General features: G+C 39.4%; 3 protein-coding genes across 4 annotated transcripts; 2 read left to right on the top strand and 1 right to left on the bottom strand.

Moving 5' to 3' along the window:
• Positions 1-117: 117 nt before the first annotated feature.
• Positions 118-1,676, top strand: LOC140797236 (protein DMP4-like). Its single transcript, XM_073150524.1, has one exon. It carries the CDS (start codon positions 901-903, stop codon positions 1,525-1,527), a length of 627 nt encoding a protein of 208 aa, XP_073006625.1. The 5' UTR covers positions 118-900; the 3' UTR covers positions 1,528-1,676.
• On the bottom strand, positions 579-4,223 carry LOC140797233 (uncharacterized). The gene is made up of 3 exons (XM_073150520.1): positions 2,558-4,223; positions 2,418-2,465; positions 579-1,564 (listed from the first exon to the last, which is right to left on the bottom strand). Exon 1 carries the CDS (start codon positions 4,097-4,099, stop codon positions 2,678-2,680), a length of 1,422 nt encoding a protein of 473 aa, XP_073006621.1. The 5' UTR covers positions 4,100-4,223; the 3' UTR covers positions 579-1,564; positions 2,418-2,465; positions 2,558-2,677.
• An 897-nt stretch (positions 4,224-5,120) lies between these two features.
• On the top strand, positions 5,121-21,852 carry LOC140797403 (homeobox-DDT domain protein RLT2). Of its 2 annotated transcripts, none has more exons than XM_073150806.1 (18): positions 5,121-5,943; positions 6,029-6,562; positions 9,218-9,294; positions 9,515-10,021; positions 10,112-10,201; positions 10,280-10,444; positions 10,579-10,801; positions 11,496-11,596; positions 11,943-12,029; positions 12,790-12,942; positions 13,041-13,196; positions 15,455-15,664; positions 15,807-16,523; positions 16,608-17,159; positions 17,744-18,379; positions 18,474-18,578; positions 19,706-19,969; positions 20,707-21,852. In XM_073150806.1, exons 1-18 carry the CDS (start codon positions 5,799-5,801, stop codon positions 21,511-21,513), a joined length of 5,529 nt encoding a protein of 1,842 aa, XP_073006907.1. In that variant the 5' UTR covers positions 5,121-5,798; the 3' UTR covers positions 21,514-21,852. The 2 variants fall into 2 exon arrangements, with proteins under 2 accessions (XP_073006907.1, XP_073006906.1); XM_073150805.1 differs by having other exon boundaries at positions 10,103-10,201.
• The last annotated feature ends 219 nt before the right edge of the window (positions 21,853-22,071 follow it).

The following is a 22,071-nucleotide window of genomic DNA, read 5'->3' as shown; positions in this document are numbered from 1 at the left end:
GGATGAGAGAGAAACATACCAGTGGAAGGTCTGCTGACGGCGATGGATCAACAACAGAAGAGGTTGATGAAGGTGATGGATTTTAAGCCCAAAAAGAAGAGATGAAGGTGATGGAGCAACAACACAAGGGGGAGTTAATAGAGGTGAAATGTCATTACAGATAAATCATAATACTTGCAGCTCTAAATTAATAAAATAAAAATAAATTACCAGAAGATGATATAGATTCATGTCAAGTATCAGGTCCGCAATTGGGCCTCAATGGATGTTGGAGTTACCAGAACTAGGCCTAGGGGGGATCTAAGGCCCAAAATTACCAGAAGACTATTCGTGCAAATTAGCCCTTGCATGAATTAATGTTGCTGTTGCTTGTAGAGTTGTAGATCGATTAGCTTATATATTACTCACATATCTCATATTTTAACCTAAAAAGTTGGCCAAAATCCCACCCATATGACCATCAAACAATCCAGCCTTTGTCGTCAGCTCTTGACCCGCCATCTCCAACATCCACTAACAGGCAGAATTGTTCACTTCAGCACGGACAGCCCATTTTAGAGATAAGAGAGACGAGTGCATTTCTTTAATACTTGTTACTCTTTTGGTGCCAAAATTAGATAGATGGCTTGGAGAAACTGAAAGGAACCGAAGCAGCATCTCTTCTCCAGCAGCTTTTACTCGTACAAGTAACTGAAATCCCTCCGCAATGCCTGCTTAGACGTTTGCTTCTTGCCTATTTCAGTTTCGGTTCCTCTCCCTTGCAAGCTATGCTAACAAATCTACATCCACCACCCCCTTCTTCATCTCTCACTGCATTCCAAACTTCCCTCCTATTATAAGTTTATAGCTACTCTATCCGCCTATATTGTCGTGAAGGAGATCGAGGGTGTTCGGCAGAAGATGGCGACAAAGCTCGACGACGAAGAGGCTCAGCGGCAGCAGGAGGAGCCTCTCTTGATACCACGATCCACGGATCAAGAAGTGGAGAGTCCCACAGAGAATGCTATCAGCCAGGCCTTCAGTAGCACCGCCCATCTCGCCAACCTTCTCCCCACAGGCACCGTGCTCGCGTTCCAGCTCCTGTCTCCCATTTTCACTAACCAGGGCGATTGCGATGCTGTGAACCGGTCAATGACTGCGTGCCTCGTGGCCCTCTGCGGGCTGTCCTGCTTCATCCTCAGCTTCACAGATAGCTTTCGGGACGAGAAGGGGACGGTGCGGTATGGATTGGCGACGTTCAAGGGATTGTGGGTGATCGATGGCAGCACGGCCCTCCCTCCAGAGGTTGCCATAAGCTATAGGATGAGATTCATAGACTTTATGCATGCGATCATGTCGATACTAGTCTTTGCAGCAGTTGCATTGTTTGACCACAATGTGGTATCGTGCTTCTATCCGATTCCATCAGAGAACACAAAGCAAGTTCTCACAGCACTGCCGATTGCTATAGGAGTCTTTGGAAGCATGATGTTTGTTACCTTTCCAACCACTCGCCACGGGATCGGCTTTCCACTCTCTCCCCATTGACTTTGATTTTCACCCCCTCTTGTTCTACACTAAATCCCTTATGGGGAACAAGATGTACAAATATGCATGTCAGATTTTGCTTCAGTTACTGATGGTTCTGAATTTATTTGGCATATAAAATGAAAAGAGTAAGTATGATCTTTCATTAATTTCATTGCTACACATAAAGAGCTTATTGCAAGTATTGCTTAAAACAATATGAAGCTTATTGCGACTTTGCTAAAACATCTTATTCTTTTGAGAGATGAAAAGGTATCTCCACACTTAGCACATATTATAGCAAAGCAACCATTATATCTAAAGACCAAACAACGAAGAAAATTGATCTCAGAGAAGTATTTCCTGTACAACAGGCCATAAAAGTATGCCTAACAGACAGCTTTAAGCACATGCCTAAACAACTGCAAGTTTGACATAATTTTTTTTAATCTTTTATTTTATGTCACTTTTTAGGATTTTTCTAACTCGTCATTTCCAACTCCAGCTGACTCCTACTGCTACAAAATAGATGGGTTAAGACTGGACGATAAGGACAACAGTCAATGAAGTAAAACATAATATTGTTTGTACTTTGTACAGCTTCAAACTTTTCTCCTTCCATCTACGAGACTACTTCCTGAACCTGTGAAGTATAAATTTTCCTTCTACACGAGTACTTGAAGAGATTAATTGTCACCTAAGAAACTGCAAATTATAGTCCATGGAAAAAACAAGAATACAACTCAATTTTAGTTGTTTAATGATCTGATTGACGCCTTGAACTATCTTCTCTCTACAAATGTAATGAAATAATAAATCCCTAGTATAATAGTCAATTATCGGTGCATTATCAGTAGATGTGGTTCTACAATGGAAATGCTCTGTAGACAGAAAGCTGTAAATTAACATACCTGAAATAGTGCATCAGTTAATTCGAGGTCACTACTTAATTTGCATTCCTGCAATGAAACCAGAAAATTGAAGAACGTATTCAGCAAATCTGCATACAGATCATAATCCAGATTAACACAGAAGCTGCAGAAAGGCTTACATCTGCTGTCCCATTATGAAGTCCGAGCACGTCATAACCTTTTTCTGCCTAAACGGATTGCAGTTGTTAAAATGAGCAAAATGCAGGATTATTATTGTATTTGTAGAGCGAGATACTTGATCAACTAGCTACCAACTCATTCCACATCTGGTCGGCTGCATCCCTCACCTTTCTCCGACCCCAGTAACCACCAACAATGGTGCTCCATGTATCCCAATCAGGAACACACCTCTCAGCCATCATCTCATAAACAACTTGAGCAGCTTTCTCTATGTTACTCTTCTTGCAGAGCCCCTCCACAAGAAGATGGAAAGTCTTTAATTCAGTCGAAATGCCACGAGTCTGCATGCTCTTATACACCTGAAGAGCCCGATTCAACTCACTCTTACCACACAGTCCCTTTACCACTGTATTGTGAATCCTAACATGTAGACTCCAAGTTACTCTGTTTGGCGAAATCCCACTCAAAATCATCTCATCTAAGTAATTTGCAGCTTCCTGAATCCGGCCAGAATCGCACAAACCTTCGATAACTTTCCCATACAACCCAGCATCCGGCTTCCTCCCCTGAAGCCTCATCCTATCTAAAATCTCCATAGCCTCTTGCATCCTCCCTTCTTTACAAAGCCCATCAATCACAGAGCTGTAAGTGGTAGCATTTGGCTGGCATCGCTCCTTCGCCATCCGATCCAGTAACTCCATCGCCTTCATCGCTTGACCACCCTTACAGAGCCCATCAACAAGTGAACTATAAGTAACCACATTCGGAGCAACGCCCTTCCGACCCATTTCACCAAACACCTCCATTGCCTCATCCAAACAGCCAGAATGAGACAACCAGTGAACGAAAGTAGTGTAGGTAACCACAGTAGGCAAAATATCTTTATCGCCCATCTCGCGAAACAGCTCACGGGCAGCGTCAAGCCGGCCGTGCCGGCATAGCCCGTCAATTAACGTACCATATGAGCAAGCATCCGGCGTGGCAATTCGACGAAATACACGGAGCGCGGCGTCTATGGAACCACCGCCGGCGACACATAACGCTTTGATAAGTACGTTGTAAGTGGCGACAGTAGGGGGGATGCCATTCTGTCGCATTTCGTCGAACAGGGAGCGGGCGAGGGGGAGGCGGTCGTTGGCGACGAGGACGGCGAGGATGGCGGTGTAGGAGCGAGAGGAATGAGGGATCTGGAAAGAGCTTGGTGCGGAGCGGAAGAGGCGTAGGGCATCGAGAGGGCGGTGAGCGCGGCCGAGGGCTCGGATGAGGGAGAGGAAGGCGGGCTCGGACGCGGGGAGGCCGAGGTCCGCGGAAGCGCGGGAAAGGAGGGAGAGCGCGCGGGAGAAGAGGCCGGAGGATGCGAGGCGGGAAGAGATGAGGGTCAGGGTGGGGAGGTCGTGGCGGAAGCCGTTGGGGTACTCGGCGGTGGCGGAGTCGAAGAGGAGGAGGGCTTTGTGGATGTTGGGCTCGGCGCGTATGAGGCGGTAGACGTGGGCAGCAGTGAGCTGCTTCGGCCACCGGATTGGGAGGGATTTGGAGGACATTGGGTGGGGGTGGGAAGACAGAGGAGATGGTCTGTGCTGTTCGGAATGGGAAATGACGGTAAGGTGTTTGATGAAATGAGGCAACGTGAGAATGGGAAAACTAGGAAAGTTAGCGGTGCTAGTTCTCTTTTTATTGCATAGAGCAGAGGAATGACTTGCAAATTAATGCCATGTTTTAATCACATTAGTAAATATGTATCAGAACTCATGATGCGTAAAAATTACTGACTGCTTAGATACACACTGCTTCCGAATGCACGAATTACACACAAAACATGCACACTACAAAGCAATGTGATTATAAAATGGGTTAAAATTGCAAATCAGTCAGAGCCATGCTATGTGGGTCGTTTATGATATTATCGAGAACTAAAAAATTGTATTAGGCCTTGTTTAATTTGAGGCTAAGCCCGGTTAGTTACTTTTATTTTTTAATATTAATTTTTAAAAAAATAAATTTAATTATATATGAAAAATATAAAAATGTATTTAGTTATTAAATTAATTTAGGAGTCTTTAAATCAGTTTAGTGGGATTCATAAACTCAAAGCAAACATAGCCTTATATGATAAGAATAACTATGTAATACAAGAATAAACTATGATGGCCAGTACTGCATTTTAGCTCTGAATAACATTAAAATATATTTTTATAAATAACCCAAACATAGGTCTTCATAATTATTTGCTTAGCCTCATATATTTTGAGTTGATTATGCTTATCAACGAAATAGATACTACCCTGAATCCAGAAAAAAAGAAAGAATTAATGGACATCCAAAACAACAGCTCCGAATCCGAATCATCCTATCGGATCCAACAACTGCTAATCATTAACCGTACAGATCCGCTTATAAAGGACCATAATTACCATCCGGTAAGCGGGCCCACCGCGAATATCTATTCCCACTTGAGACAACTCATCCTTCCCAAATCTAACGGTCAACTATTAACCCCGAAGAATAAGGGGCTCAGATCTATCCCAGCCTTCGACTTCTACGACCACGCTCCATCCCTCGTGCAGAGAGAGGAGAGAGAAGAGAGAGAGAGAGAGCCAAAAGAACTCCAAGAGGATCAAAACCGAACTCTAGAAGTATTCGTGCATCAGTCGCTCCTCCAAATCCTATCTATTTCTTTCCGAAATATTTTCCTTTTTCTTTTATAATCTTTTATTTTTTCTTCTCAGAAAAGAATTCCACCTATTACATCACGGAAGAAAAAAAAAGTTTTATTAGTATGGAAGCGATTCACCACTGCTCCTCATTGCTGTTCTTTCCCTTTAATCCACACCAAACCCAAACCCAATCCCAATCCAAGAAACTTATCGTACCCCCTCGTTTCCCTATCCATCTCTCTTTAAACTTTCCTTCTCTCTCCCCAATCGTTCGCTGTTCTTATTGTGTTCTTCGCTATTCCCGTGTTCATTCTTATTGTTATTCGCCTCACAAATCTCACCACACATCAAAGTCTCTTTTCCACGCCAAATCGTTTCCCCAAATCCCCCCTTTTCGTGTCGTTGCATGGTATAAATTAATGCGAGAGGCGAATAAATCCTCTCATTTGTTTCTCCCACCGAGGAAGAAACCCTAACTTTTTTGCCCTTTTCTTTCTGCGCTTTTATTTTTGGTTCTCTCTTTCTCTCTCGGCTCGCGCATCGCCTCTGGTTCTTGATCTAGGGTTTCGGATTTTGACCGTCGGAGATGGAGATCGGAGACGGTGGAGAGGGGAAGCCTCCGCCAGAGGGGTGGAAGAAGCCTGCCGCCACGCCGGAGGGCGGCGAGAAGCCGACGAAGAGAAAGATGAAGAGCCCTTACCAATTGGAGGTCCTCGAGAAGACCTACGCCGGTGAGAAAATTTTCTCTACTTTTGATCTTGTTTTTGAGGTTCTTTTTGTAGGTTTTGATGTGGTTTCCATCTTGTGTTTTATTAGTCGAGACTTATCCTTCGGAGGCATTGCGGGCTGAATTGTCGGCAAAGATCGGGCTTTCCGATCGGCAGCTGCAGATGTGGTTCTGCCACCGGAGGCTTAAAGACCGGAAGTTCCCGCCATCAGCTACGAAGAGGCAGCGGAGGGATGAGGAGCTGTCCCCGCCGCTGATTCCAGCGCCTGCAGTATTGCCTCCCACACCGCCGCTTCCAGGGAACGAGATGATGATGGTAGGGGCAAGTTCAAATCCTTTCGCCAGTGGGCTTGGTGGGGTTGGAGAGTCGAGGAGGGCTGTTTCCCGTGGTGGGGCAGCTGTTCCAAGGATCAGCATGGAGATGGCGACAGCAGGGAGGAGGTACTATGACCCTCCTGGATTGTTACCCCTGACACCTGCCCCGTCAATGCAGCTTTCTGCAGCTGAGCTCCGGGTGATTGCTTCTGTCGAAGCACAGCTCGGGGAGCCGCTGAGAGAGGACGGGCCTGTACTCGGTGTGGAATTTGATCCGCTGCCTCCCGGTGCATTTGGAGCACCCATAGGTAAATTATGCAATCTTATTTGGGCAATCTCCTTCCTGTTATTTTTGTTTTCTATGAACTGGATTAATTTTATATCTATAGATTCACGGTTAACAGTAATTGTTGCTAATATGCTAATACTGTTAAAATGTTATTCTTTCCTGTTATTTTGAGTCTGTAGTTTAATTATTAAAGAATCTTTCTGCAATTTTTTTACTCTAATTTTGAGCTTGTAGGAGGTCCGAGGATCTATGGCTCGAAGGAGCGCTATTTTTCCTTTGAGTTGCATGTGTTGCTTCTTTGCCAACATTTAAGGATTTAAAGGAATGGCTGGATATAGTTCTAAATTGAAAATGTCTAAATAACAATAGTTGTTTCTACCATTGTTACATGTTCGGTTCTTGTTACTTTTAGCATATCTTTTCTACTTTGAACTGTTATTAGAATGGTAGAATAAAAACAACACCTTTTTTTAGATAATGTAATTAACTAATTGTATTTCAGTCCTCTTGAAAGCTATGAAGCACGGATACAAGATACAGATACGATACAGATATGCCGATATGATAAATCTTAAGAGAAAAGGATACATTGCTCTCTTAATTGAGGAATTCTATATTAGTTTTGTGTATGATAGTTTATCTGAGGAGATAAAAGAACTACCATTCGTAATAAAGAACTACTATTACATAGTATATTATTAATTAAGATGTAAGATAAACAAGAAATTCAATCTATATATAAAAAAAAGTTGGCCATTATAACATGATTTCCTAATATAGAGCATAAAATAAACAAGCAAACTCAATCTTTTCGCAAAAAGATCCGATAGGTTAGTCTCCTTTGATTTGGCTTCTATTGATAGGAATCTTGAAAGTATGCAAAAAGTATCCACAATATTAATCTTATTTTTAAAATTCGAATACCTTAAGGAAGAACTTGATTCATATCCGACGAGTATAATATTCAATTGGATACAATAAGAGTAGAAAGTTATCTGTGTTTCCTAGCTTGAAAGTGATGCTCTGTTAATTGGAATTCATTTGGGATCTTTGCGAACCTACAATTAAAGATGCAGTGGAATGTCTCATTTTCTCCTAGAAATTTTAGGATATAATATTTCTTTCTGAAAACATTAAATGTCTACAAAATCTTCTATTGGTCTAATTATCACGTTTGGATGCTAATTATCATTTAATATTTAGTTATTTTTTAGGTCTATGATTCCTTGTTATTGTACAAATAGGTAGTATCATTTAGGTTGTTAGATTCTAGGTTTCAGTGTTTAGGGCTTAGGCAGTGAACTATGTTGTATTAGTGGCATTTTCTATCAATTGACTTGATGTATGTCAGTGAATATGATATTAAATAGGTTTCTAGAGTTGAAGAATTTAGCTTATACTGTTGGCCTATCATTAATAACACAACTATATTCTACAGTTGAAGTCAATGATTGTCGTGTCAATGTAGTACTGGTATGTGGCACGAAGGGTGCCGCTTTGCACCCCTCTTCTCACCTTTTAGTATAGAGTAGGGTGGCCGGTAATGACCGAGAGCATCATTGCGAAACTATGGCCCTCCTCTCGCCTCATCATCCGTCATTGCCCTCTTTTTCTTCTGTCTCGATGCCCTAACAGAGGTTGGAAACAAGTTGTTTAAAAGCTCTTAATGGGTTGAGATGAAAGGATCCGCTTTGCTGATCTAACTTAAATTAGTGGATATGATGGCGAGGCAATTGTTGGTGGTGGAAGCTCCCTGTCTCTTGCTCTTGCTCCTTTTCTCCTCTCCTTCTCCCTTGCTCCTCTTTTTCTCTCTCTTGCATGGGGCAGCGATGGAGCTCTATTCGCAGAATGGTCGTCAAGTGCTGCGGCACGACCATCTTTGCTTGAAATAATCAAATTGAATTACATGTTTCACAGTAACATAAAAGTGATCTTTAGGAGAAGTATATGCCATCACCATCCAAGCCTTTAGAGCACAAGTCAAAGATAAGTGCCGTTAAATGAAATGACAGATATTTACAAACAGGGTATCAGCCACTTTAACCCTCTAGAAGTTTATTGGACAATGTAAGAACCTGCCATAAATCTACAAAGCTAATTGGGAGGAGTAATGTACCTTCTTTCTGTAGTTCGCTGATAGAGGCATAAGCTTCGGGAGAAGCTTATCACAGTAAAAGTTTGCCATATATGTAACTACAAATGAAAGTGTGTAGTATAGAAGAAGAAAGAGAAGGTGAAAAAAGATCAATTTTCTTCTGAAAGGACATTAAATATAGTTAATGTTGTTGTGAGGTCTTTGCATTGGTGCTACTCCTAATGGAAAAGTTGAAATGTCTCAAAATTGAACAATACAATGAAGTGGATTAAATAGTTGTATGCACATTACAAACATTGAGTATTATTAGCTCAACTAATAATTGTCAGACTCTGACTGCAATCCGGAAAAGGTGGTGTTAATCAGAATATTGGATTGGGCTGCTTTATTGATGTGAGGAACATCCTTAGGAATCGGAATATTGTTTCAATGATGAAGCATCCCTATGGCTGAAATATAAGATTCATTCTCCTTAACTTTGGAACGTTTCTTACTGGTTCGTTGCTTGCTATATCTGCATGGTCTTCTATTTGTCTTCAAACTTATTTTGTAATTCCTTTTTCTGTTTCTGGACTGCAGTCCCGGCGCCTCAAAAACAGCCAATGCGGTCTTATGATAGTAAAATCTTCATGAGGCATGATTCTAAGGCAACGAAGGTATATTTCAAACAAAAATTCTGGACATAATTTTGATAATTGACAACCTACATTTGCTTTTCTCTTCACAGTTTCTTCTTTCCCTAGCCAACCATGTACTATGTTTAGATAGAATGACATACTAGTAGGACTTTTGGTTTTGTCTTTGCTGGCAAACTAGAGTTTCTTTTCTTTATTATATGGTTTAGTGTGTAATGTGGTTCCTTTTTTTCTTTGGCAGCCATCGTCTTTCTTGCCTAGCATGGAACACTCTTTTATTCCAAGTTCGTCTAATGGAAAGAGAAAACCAGCAATTGGGGGATCACATGCAGTCCATCCTCATTCAAGTTCAAGGGCTCTCCACGAATACCAGTTTCTTCCTGAGCAGCCAACTGTCCTATCAGAAACGTTTGAGAGGGTCCCTCGATCTCATTTCTATGACTCAGTGGAAGCTTCAAGTACCAGAGTTCCATCTCTTTCTTCAGTGCCCCAATTGTTGCACGGGGCTGATCATGTTGCTCCTAGTTATACTTTTCAAGGTCAAATGTCTACTAGTGGACTTCTATCTCAACCGAGTAGGCAACAACTCTTTTCTTCGGTTTCGTCAGACTATGATAGTGCTACAAATGCTGTGTCGGAAACTCAGCTTGGCATCCATCAAGCTGTTGGATTAGAGAATTCATTTTTATCATCTGATAGGAGGACTTATCATGATGAGGATGCTTCTCGAATGGAGAGGAAACGTAAAGTAGGTTTTTTTATCTGGGACTTCTAAGTTTGCACCTTTTTTTTTTCTTAATAGGTTGCCACAATGATAGAGTAATTTTAGCTGGTGCAGACTGAAGAGGCGAGGATTGCAAAGGAAGTTGAAGCCCATGAAAAACGAATTAGGAAAGAGCTTGAGAAACAAGACATGATGAGGAGAAAGGTATTGTTATCTTTGCTCAGATTTTGAATTGTATTCTTATCGTTCATATCATGTTTGATTGAAGTTTCATATCAACAGAAAGAAGAACAAATGCGAAAGGAAATGGAGAGACATGATCGTGAAAGAAGAAAAGAAGAAGAGAGGTTGATGCGTGAAAAGCAGCGGGAAGAAGAGAGATTCCAACGGGAACAAAGGCGTGAATATGAGCGCAGGGAGAAGTTCTTGCAGAAGGAGTCTCGAAGAGTAAGTTTGCCGGTTTCATCTTTAGGGATATCGTTGATTCTGGCTGATCCCAAATGCTTGGTACTAGAAGGATTGATTTTCGTTGTTTGTGATACTTGCTTGGGAACTAATTTGTACTGAGTAAATGACTTCAGGCTGAGAAGGTGAGACAGAAAGAAGAACTCCGAAGGGAGAAGGAGGCTGCAAGGCTTAAAGCTGCTAATGAAAGGGCTACAGCACGCAGAATTGCAAGGGAATATATGGAGCTTATTGAAGATGAACGCTTAGAACTAATGGAATTGGCTGCACAAAGTAAAGAGTTGCCCTCAATGTTATCTCTTGACAGCGACACTTTGCAACAGCTTGATTCATTTAGAGGTATATATAACATCTCTTATGAATTAGCTGTTGAACTTCTTAAGGAAAAAGAATTTTCTTTTCCTTGCAATGAAGAGAAAAATTAAAAATGCATTGTTTTACTAAAATTGTTGTTCTAAGTAACAAGATTATTAGCAGACAACTAGAATGAACATGTGAAGTCCTACATTGGACTAGGTTTCTAATTGGACCTTACCTGGGGTATCTGTTATTGGGCTCATTGTCCCTTTTACCAGCGCACTCATCTCAAACTTGAAGAGGACTCCTTTGTTTGAAATGTGTGCTTATAGGAATTCCTACATTGGCTCATAGAGATTGCATGATGTCAGGTCCTACTAGTCATTATTCATTAGGTAGAATGGTTTGATCCCATAAAAACTGGCTGACGAGTGTGTGTGTGTATGTGTATGTACTTTGAGAGAAGTTTTAGCACTTTCCTAGCTATTGGTTGAGCATTGGGGTTGCGAAAGCAAACTGCCAAGATAGAGAGAGAACAAAGATCTGGAGGTGCATTCAATAGGTAAAAATGTTTTAGAACTTTCAACAGAATTTAAATGTAACACTTGTAGTCTACCTGCGTGCGCGCACACACGTAAGTGTATGTAGGTGTTAGTCAATTTATATGAAATGCATCTTTCACCTTATCAAAACTCAGAAGTATATTATGGTTTGAACATTTTTTCCTATGCTTTAGGTAAATTGAGTAAATTTCCTCCCAAATTGGTGCCACTAAAGAGGCCTTTTGCAATCCAACCTTGGACTGATTCTGAAGAGAGCGTCGGGAACCTTTTGATGGTACTTTACTCTGACTACACCTGTATATGCTCTTCTATTGTAGTTTATGTCACCGTTGATTATCATTTAAGGATCCTCTTTTCTTAATACTGTGGCACTATGTAAGTGAACATTTACTTTTGGGCAATGATGCAGACTTCGGGCTGTCATGAACTGTAAAATAGCTACATAGTCTTTAAACTTTTGTTAATGTGCTTGAAATATGTTGTTCCTTCCTTTCTAGTTTTGATGAATATAGAACACAACTTGTGACTTCTTTTTGCACTGAGGCTATTTATTGGTTAACATATGAAAGACTTCATATACTAACACATTAACGGATGCCACTTGGATTTGGAATTCTCAGGTTTGGAAGTTCTTAATTACTTTTGCTGATGTCCTTGGTCTCTGGCCGTTCACTCTTGATGAGTTTGTTCAGTCTCTTCATGATTATGTAAGTGCTTTATTTGGTCGTTTTCTTTATGAAGTTTCCTTAGTTTTTCTATCTCGTATGTTTGATCCATTGTTTTTCTATTGCTTCCTTTTGATGAATATTTGAAGTAAATGAAATGAGGTTATACTACGAGCTTGCCTCATCTCTGATTCTCTTATGGCGGCTTCTACAGAAATCTATGCATGGTTAACTGATTTTGGACTGCTAAAGGCATCCAGACTTTGGAGTCTTCATAATGATAATTTACTTGGCTAGTCATGCAAGAAAAAGGGTATGACATTGACATATCGTGAGGCTAGGGTCTTTGGAGGGAAGATAAAACCCTCATTTGTTAGGAGATTGTTTGCAAAACTTGAATCTGTGACCTCTTAGATGCCAGAGACAAGCGTTACCATCACACTAAGTGACTCCTTCTAAAGTGGCATTATCCTAGACTAATAAAACACTGAACCAATTTTTTTGATTCTTTTCAAGGTAATGCATAATGCGGTGGCTATTTCATGATTCTCTTGTATTTGAAGTAAAGAGAAAAACAAGTATATTGTGATGTGCTGCACTTATCTGTTCCGTCCAATCTTTCTGAATGAATTGTTGAAATAAGCTGTAAAGATAGATATACCTTCATAAATCATAAGCACCGGTTAGGTTAGCGCCACAGATGTTTTGCCAGCAAGTTTGGGTTAATACTTAATACGCGGAGCCTGGTCGTTAGTTTAACCCATGCAAAGTCATTAGACTGATGTGACATTTTTTCAATCAGGATTCAAGGCTGTTAGGCGAGGTACATGTGGCTTTATTAAAATCTATTATTAAGGATATCGAGGATGTTGCAAGGACTCCAGCAGTTTCTTTGGGGGCTAATCAGAATAGTGCTGCTAATCCAGGAGGAGGTCATCCACAAGTTGTTGAAGGGGTATGTTGTGCCTTTCTTTTCTTTGTTTCTTTATTTTAGTTTATGCTATAGTCTCAATAATAGTCCTTTGCATATTCTGACTTGTTTCTCACTGCTAGGCATATGCTTGGGGGTTCAATATACGCAGTTGGCAGCGTCATCTGAATTTCCTTACATGGCCCGAAGTACTGCGACAGTTTGCTTTGTCAGCTGGATTTGGGCCTCGACTAAAAAAAAGAAATGTTGAGACTGTATATTACCGCGATGACAACGAGGTACTCTCTTTGCCTCTTATCACAAACACCGAAAACCCCTCTTTGCCTCTTATTATGAACATTGGAAAACTAATTTCTTAACCTATATTATCTGTTCTGTCATAAGTATAAAACTCACATATATTATATAATTGTATGTATGGTTTATAATTGTATCATTTTATATTTTTATGTGTTCTGCTTTCTCACATTTGATTAGTTTTTAATGAAATAGCGGTCATAGATTTTATGCTATTGAATTACTATGTAATGTAGTGCAAAGTTCTACATGCAAGTCCACATACTGCATAACAATGCAATAGGTAGTTGAAGGATATGTTAGAGAACTAAAAAAGTTAGAAAGAATACATCTCATACTAATAAACTTCATCTCATGCAAATCTTTTGATAATTAAGCAAAAATAGAAGAAACCTAGATAACTGAAAACCTAATTTTAACCCAAAAGAACAAGGAAGAGGATGAGTTTTGCTTCCAAATTAGTCTAGGGTTCAGAGAACTGTATGTGAATATCAGGAACACAATGAAATTCTGAAAGAGGTTCGAGAAAATGCTTTTCTAGATCTTATTTGGGTTTGTAGTGCGTAGGTACTAAACCTGGACTTTCTTTTCTCCTGAACATCTACAACTGTTTATCTGAGAAGGAAGTTTTCCAAAACTGGATTGAAAGCTACAGCAGAAGTGGAAGGAAAAAAGGAAGCAGATGTCGTAGAGAAAAACAGGATTAACAGGGGCAGAAGAAGAAAAGAAGAGGACTGAATAAGGGAGATCAGGAGCAGCAACAGAAAAGTGAAAATTGAGGAGAGGGTTAAATTAACGTATAAACTGTAGGTACCAAGATCCCAAGAAGTTGATTTTGTGAAATTCTGGCATTTGGCTGGTGTTGATAAAATTTTACTAAACAAATTAAAGGTTGTTTGTAAGCTGTCAGTAAGACATGCATGCTGAGAGCTTATCAGATGAAGTCAAATGCCAGTTTGCTCTAATAACTAGTAACTTTATTCTTCTTTAGGACTGGTTACTGCTAATCTCTTGTGGATGCCTATGAAACACGAACACTTCAAATATCATGTCGTGTCCGTGTCCGACACTTGTTGGACGCCGACACTCGTCGGACACTCGTTGGACACGTGTCAGATACTTCTACGACACATCTCATATTTAAGAAATTATAGAATAAATTCGGATACTCCTTAGACACTTTTAGACACTCTTGAGAAATTTTTTGGACATAAGATTTATCATATACTATAAAAGTTGATAATATAAATTATTGATTTTAGGAAATTCCTTTATATGCTATAGAAATATAATGCAACAATCACAAGTTAGTACATACAAGAAAATTAATATTAATGCAAATTATTGTAAAATCACAGGTTCGTCTATGCCATCCACTGTAGTTAAGTAATGGTAGTTAGTTATTTATTCTCAGGTAGTTAGATATTTATTCTCATAATATAGAATTGTATTATCACGTATTAGCATTATCATTTTTTGCTTTGTAGTATTGTGTACATTTTGTTTTTCTCTCATGAATAATTTATGCATGCTTGTGTATTTATACTATAAGTTTAGAAAAATATTTCTTTAAACGTATCAATAATATATATAATATGTCCTAAACATATCATGTCCTGTTTTTTTAATATTTATCGTATCCCCGTGTCCGTATCGTGTCGTATCCGTATCCCGAATCTGTGCCTGTGCTTCTTAGGTGGATGCTTAAGTTTTTTGAATTTCTTATGCATGTTTACGCATATTATTTGATTGAAAGCTGTCATCGTTGTGGTCAATTAATTTTTGGCAGATTCTTAAATAATAGCCTTATCCATCATTATAGATCATATACAATATTGAGTTTTATTGCTTAAATATTGAACTTCCATGTCATTTTTTTCGGTCTATGGGGATAGAACTAGCAATTTATTCTAGCATTAGAGATGTTTCTTCTGGAAATAGAAATATGTGTGCACTATTTTTGAAGTAAGTTGCACAAAAGACAACATATCCTAATTTTCTTTGAGTAGAGAAGAATCTTATGCATTTGTCTTAAAATTAATATTTTATGGATTTAGGGGCCAAAATCACTGCGATACTTCAATTTTGGGTTTTGAGCACCTCTTTTCTAGCATTAGTGTTTGAAATGTTGACAATGACCACATATTAGGTAGAATTTGTGTTTGTTATAAAATAAAAAAACTAGTAACTATTGGTAGCTTTTCTGATTAACAAATTCATGCAATATATGTTCTGTCAGGGTCTTGATGGGGAGGATGTAATTTCCATTTTGAGAAATGGTTCTGCAGCTGAAAATGCTGTTGCTATAATGCATGAAAGAGGCTATACTCATCGACGTAGATCTCGGCACCGTTTAACTCCTGGAACAGTTAAATTTGCTGCTTTCCATGTTCTTTCTCTTGAAGGAGGCAGAGGTCTCACAATTATAGAAGTAGCAGAAAAAATTCAGGTATCTCTTAATGCAGGCATTCACAGACACACAAACACATGTTTTGTAAATGACACTTAACCCACTCAAAATCTATGGCTTTCGTCTCCCTTTCTTTGTTAATGCTATAATCTTTTTATCCTCATCTGCTTTCCCCTTTTAGAAATCTGGACTGAGGGACCTTACAACGAGCAAGACGCCGGAGGCATCTATTGCTGCAGCATTGTCAAGGGATACAAAGCTTTTTGAAAGAACTGCTCCTTCAACATATTGTGTACGGACTCCTTATAGAAAAGATCCTGCTGATGCTGAAACAATACTGTCAGCTGCACGGGAAAAAATTAAAATATTTCAAAATGGGCTTTCTGATTCTGACGAGGCAGAAAAAGATGTTGAGGATGCAGATGATGCTGAAAGAGATGAAGATTCTGAATGCGATGATGCTGATGACCCTGATGGTGATGATGCAAATATTGAGGCAAAACTGGGTAAGGATATTCCTGTTGCAAATGAAAAAAAAGATGCCAGAATATCAATTTCAGTTGCTGACGTGAAGGGTGAAATAGTTGGTGAGGTTGCGTCAACTCCGCTAAGTATTTTTGGGTCAGAAAAGAGTCCTTCAGTGTTGCCTTTAGACAACTCCAAAGTGATAAATACTTCAGGTGCTTCACAATCTCTTGATATTGCATCTAACTGCCATGAAGTAGGCAGTGGTGATGCAGAGGATCCCGAGATTGATGAAAGCAATTATGGTGAACCATGGGTTCAGGGTCTAACTGAAGGTGACTATTCTGATCTGAGTGTTGAGGAACGTCTCAGTGCCCTTGTTGCATTGATTGGTGTTGCAATTGAAGGAAATTCAATTCGTGTCATCCTTGAGGTACTATTTTTGTTTCCTTTTTTGCTGCATTTATCTTGAGATTGTTTCATTTCATTGGCACCCATCTGAACCAGAGACTTGCAGGAACGTCTGGAAGCAGCAAATGCTTTGAAGAAGCAAATGTGGGCAGAGGCACAGCTTGATAAAAGGCGTTTTAAGGAAGAGTTTGCTAGCAAAGTACATTATAATTCTTATGTTGGTGGAAAGTTTGAGGGACCCCAAACAAATGCTGCTTCAGAAGGTAATTTGACTCCAGGGCACAATGCTGATAATAAGGAAAATGATGGAAATCTTGGGGCAGTTAATACTGACGAATTCCTTGATCAACAGACGCAGACTAATTTTAACAATGTGCCTAGTGAGAGGAATGAATTAGGGCAGGAACTCTCCGCCAATCCTGATGCTTTACCCCTTCAGCAATATGGATATGCTGAAAAATCACGTTCACAATTAAAATCATATATTGGTCATAAGGCAGAACAGCTATATGTTTACAGGTCATTACCTTTAGGACAAGATCGCAGGCGTAATCGTTATTGGCAATTTTCAACATCTGCTTCACCTAATGATCCTGGTTCAGGAAGAATCTTTTTTGAGTCCAGAGATGGACATTGGAGGCTTATTGATTCAGAGGAGGTAACTACTTCGGATGATGTTCCTTTATTACTTAAATTCCTTGAAAAAGGCCTATTTGGTGGATTCATAGGCTTGCCTTGGTGGAAGAATCATCTTATAGTGGAATCATGTTTTATCCTTCTAATTTTTAGCTCACAAGATATTGCATTTTGCTCTGCTCATGCTTTGGCTTATGCAGTTTCTCTAATTCTATTAGTAATATTGCCCCCCCAAAAGTTGTAAAGAAAAGAAATTCTATAGTTCTGAATTCTGATAACTTATCTGCTTGGAATTCACTGTCTGTAGCATTTTATCATCACAATCAGTTACATCCATTATTGTAAATAATGGGTTATTGTTTTAGGTCTTTTCTGCCCAATTTTGATATTTTCTGATTCTGTTATTAAATATTTGATGGAACAACATTGCTGTTCTTTCTTGTCCTTTTATTGTTCGTGTTCTTTAATGTTGTCTAGGATGCTGGAACAGCATCACATTAAGATACAAAATCACATTTTATGTACTCTCTTTTTCTGTACTATGGTTACATGCACTTTGCTTAATCTCAAAAGCATCTAATGATGTGCTATCTCATAAAAATGCAGGCCTTTGATGCTCTAGTATCTAGCCTCGATACACGTGGGATTCGGGAATCACATCTAGTTTCTATGCTACAAAGAATTGAGTCAACTTTTAAGGAATCAATTAGGAGGAAAAAGTGTGCCAACTACACAAGCTCAGTTGGAGACCTTGCCAAAGCAGGAGTTACTGAAATGAGTTCTAGTCCAGAATGTAACACTGGTTTTGACAGTCCAAGCAGTGCTATATGTGGTCTTCCTTCTGATACTGTGGAATACTCTGAGTCTTTCAAAATTGATCTTGGGCGGAATGATGCTGAGAAAGGTGCTATTTTGAAAAGATACCAGGGCTTCTTGAAGTGGATGTGGAAAGAGTCTTATAATCCTTACATAATATGTGCCTTGAAATATGGGAAAAAGAGATGTTCCAACTTGCTGCATACCTGTGATATCTGTTACCAGACTTACTTAGCTGAAGAGAAGCATTGCCTTTCTTGTCACAAGACAATCAAGGCTGTTCATAATTCTGATGCAAATTTTTCAGAACATGTTTCACAGTGTGACGAAAAGCGCAAGACAGACCCTAACTGGAGAATCCAAATTTCAGATTCTTCTATTCCTATTGGAATTAGGCTGCTTAAGGCTCATTTGGCTGTCATTGAGGTAAGATAGCCTGCTCAGCTTGAATGATCATTTCCTCTGTTACGTTACTCCCTGGCAGCATGACTGAAATTCTAGTTTGTGTTCTTTTTGCAAGGTATCAATTCCGGCAGAAGCACTTCAGCCATTTTGGACCGAGGGATATAGGAAATCTTGGGCCGTGAAGTTGCATTCTTCGTCATCTACCGAGGATATCTTCCAGGTTTGCTATCTCTTGAGGAACTCTTCCAGGTTTTTCTCCCTGGGCTTCATTACAGCTAGTAAGCTTTTTCTTTCATCTGAATCATGCAAATAAACAATTGGGAAAAAGTACACCAATAATCAAGAGAATAAGAACTAATTGCAATTGTTGAGGACCTTTCAGTCTGTTTAGGTACTCATTTGGAAGTGTAATTGCTCTTGTGAATAGCATTTCATTTTGTTTACATGCTTAATCTGGTGACTTATAATTGTAAAGATTGACAAATGCACATTGTTTTGTGCTCTATCTGATTAATAAGCTAATGTTATATGGTCATTCTTTGACTCTTATAGTCGTATTCTCTTTTTCACCTGTCATAAGGGTCAAAGATGGTAGCTATGGAACTTGGCATACAAACTGTCTAGTTTGCATGACAAGCATACTGGAAGAATGAGATAATTATTTTGAGTAGATGGACCTCAAATTTGAGTAACAGGTAATGGATTTTAAAGATACAGAATTTATACCTTTTCCTTTTTAATCCACTTGTGGGATTTTCATAATTCTTGCTGGGTGACCCACCTGGATGGTCCAGAAAAGATAAATAAAGTAATGAGAGGGCGAGGGATGAACAGGAGTGGAATATCTCATACTCTCATGGAAAAGCGATGAAAGATCTTCCGGGTTCTTAGAACTGATGCTCTTGTAGGTTTGAAGGATAAAATACACCTCAAGTTGTACATTGATAGTGCATAATTCAGTTATTTCTTGATCTTTTTGTATAGTATGATCATGAATTACCTTGTTCCACACCTTTTACTCCATCTCGATTTCTATGTGATGCACTAATAGGCAAAGATGCTAACGTCTAATACCATGACTTTATTTGTAGGGTTGTGCATAGTCTTTAACATTCTTTTCCTTAAAAGAAATTAGGTCATTCCTAATTGACTTTGGCCTGAGCTCCCAAGAGAATACTTACATAAGTGTCTTTCTTGTACTGCTTATATTGTATGGGTGTGCTTTGTTAGGTGTGTTCATAAATAATAACTATGTTAATACATATGATGGTATGCAATAATGCAAATAGATATGTACTTGCATACATATGGAAATTATTGATTTTATGCAAGTTCTCTACTTTGCAGATGCTGACTCTGTTAGAGGGTGCAATAAAACGGGATTATTTATCTTCGAGCTTTGAAATGACAACTGAACTTGTGCGTTCAACTACCCAAGATTTTGTTATAGAGAATGCTATTGCTCATTCTGGATCAGTTCCTGTTCTTCCATGGGTGCCTGACACTGCTGCTGCTGTTGCATTGAGGCTATTTGATCTTGATTCCTCTGTTTCTTATATGATGCACCAAAAATTGGAGTCTAATAAAGAGAAAGAAGCAGGACAATACATCGTAAGTTCAGTTTTCTCTCATTATTGTTGTTGTTGTTTTACCATAACTTTTATCTCAGCGTGACTTATCTTTGTAATGTCTAAGCTAATAAAGTTGTATCATGAGAATCTGTTGGCATCCAGCAATTTTATTTTGTTGAGGGGTTTCCTCACAGGTGAAGATATGGAAGTTTGCTAATTTTCTAATATGATGCAAAATGGGGTTGCCAGTTGATTTCAACAATTTTCAGAAAGTTGAAGCTTATTTCTTTGTCCTGTCCTTCTGTAATTTTGAAAGATGAGCTTCTCCTCTTAGTCGGAAAGAATGATAAGTTCCTGGAGTAGAATTCTGTCAACTTCCAATCACTTTTCATTTCTCTTTAATCAGAAATGAGGGTAAGGTTGCATTCCCTCCCCAAGCTGCCCTACATAGGTGGGGGGTGCACTTGCATGTCATTACTTTCGAAGGAATTTATCGAGCACTAAAAGTCTTTCTTTTTTTCTGAGTCAATTGAAATATAAATTTGTAGCTGGCAAATTTGTTTGGGAGATTGTTCTTGAAGTTGGTTCTATAACAGTTCTTGGTTGCACAACAAATCTTGAATTCTCTTAATGGATTGCATTTAATATTCAACTGGTGCATAGTTTATGATGTCATACGTTAGTTTTGAGCTTATAAAACTTTTCAAATTATGGATTTTTATGACTTGAATATTTGTCTTAGAGTTGACCTTACAATAACATCTTCATTTTTTGCAGAAACTTCCATCTAGATATACTGTCGTCAAGAACTTTCAGGAGCTAGAACAAATGGGATCCCCTGACCTACTTGACTACCAAAGAGAGGGAAAATGGCTTGATTCTGGAAGTGGACGTAGGGGTCGTGGACGGGGAAGTCGCAGTAGAGGAGGACGGGGTCGAGGTCGCGGTGGGAGGCCAAGAGGGATTGGAAGCTCTTCTAGAGTTGGATTTAGAGATAATAATGCTATTAGTTATGAGAAGACCACGCGCAAGTATACCAGAAGAGGCCGGACACGTGGCCGGGGTCGTAGACGGGGACGCCGTACAGTTAGGCCTCGACAGAGATCTCAGGCAAGGCCTGGAGCACTTCAGAAGGAGAACTTACTGGGCAGCTTTAACGATGTTAGTACTGCCAAACAGGATAGTATTGAGTCTCCCAGAAGCTCAGGTGGAGAAGAATGGGGTTTAGGAACAAGAAGGGCATATGTTGAAGATGATGAGAACAGTTTAGGATCTCAATCTGATGAAAATGGTCAAGCTTCAGGTGATGAATATGATGAGCAGGTGGTGGATTATACCAGACAATATGATGACATTAAACCCCTAGAAATGATGGATGATGAAAGTGAGGAGGAAGATGATGCCGGAGATGAGGAAGGCGATGAGGATGGGGATGATGATGTTGATCGTGCTGGAAATGATATGGATGTCGACTTGGATGAGGATGACGAGGAGATGGTCAATGATGGGGAGGACGAGGTGGATGGAGAGGAAAATGCAGATGAAGATGAAGTTGCTTCATATTCTTCAGAGTACAGCGATTAAGAGGAAAGACCACCAATATTTATTTTATTGTAGGGCATACAATTTCATTCCCACAATCAACTGATGCTCTCTCTCCCTCGAGAATTATTGCGGAGGGTATCTTATTGCCTCTCTTGACTGATTGTATACTGGATAGAAAGAGAACAAGAGGATAGGAAGATGGGGGTTGTGCCAAAGCACTTTTGTTAGAATCCAACGGGGAAATGTTACGTTTGGTAAATTTATCAGAGAGATGCCTGGGTATTTGTAAATTTGTTGTCCTCTTGTTATTCCAAGTCAATTTGCATCCGGTATTTTGAATGAAAACAAGTAATCTATAATTAATTTTGCCTTCGATAAGAGCTCTTTCTATTAGTTAAGTTGCAAGTGTACAAAACCGAGTACTGGTAGTAAACTTCCATCTTTGTTCTGGATCTCGTATCTTATCTGGTATCGTTAGTGCTAATCCCGGATATATTAGGATTGTTTAATTTTCAAAGATCGAAAGCTGAAGTAAAGAATGGAAGAACGCTATATATCAGTATTCCAACATATGGGCAACCTTGGAATTCTTTAGCT

The sequence above is a fragment of the Typha latifolia genome, chromosome 11 (assembly GCF_019914945.1).
Source record: "Typha latifolia isolate L0001 chromosome 11, TyphaL0001v2, whole genome shotgun sequence".
Lineage (NCBI taxonomy): Eukaryota > Viridiplantae > Streptophyta > Magnoliopsida > Poales > Typhaceae > Typha > Typha latifolia.
Note: the sequence above shows the minus strand (reverse complement) of the source record. Positions and strands in the feature narration are given on the sequence as shown.

Coding starts and splice junctions, on each gene's coding strand:
- LOC140797236 (XM_073150524.1), top strand. CDS start 901: ATGGCGACAAAGCTCGACGACGAAGAGGCTCAGCGGCAGCAGGAGGAG.
- LOC140797233 (XM_073150520.1), bottom strand. CDS start 4,099: ATGTCCTCCAAATCCCTCCCAATCCGGTGGCCGAAGCAGCTCACTGCT.
- LOC140797403 (XM_073150805.1), top strand. CDS start 5,799: ATGGAGATCGGAGACGGTGGAGAGGGGAAGCCTCCGCCAGAGGGGTGG. Junction 11,597..11,942: donor GCGTCGGGAACCTTTTGATG/GTACTTTACTCT, acceptor TGGAATTCTCAG/GTTTGGAAGTTCTTAATTAC. Junction 12,943..13,040: donor ATCCACAAGTTGTTGAAGGG/GTATGTTGTGCC, acceptor TCTCACTGCTAG/GCATATGCTTGGGGGTTCAA.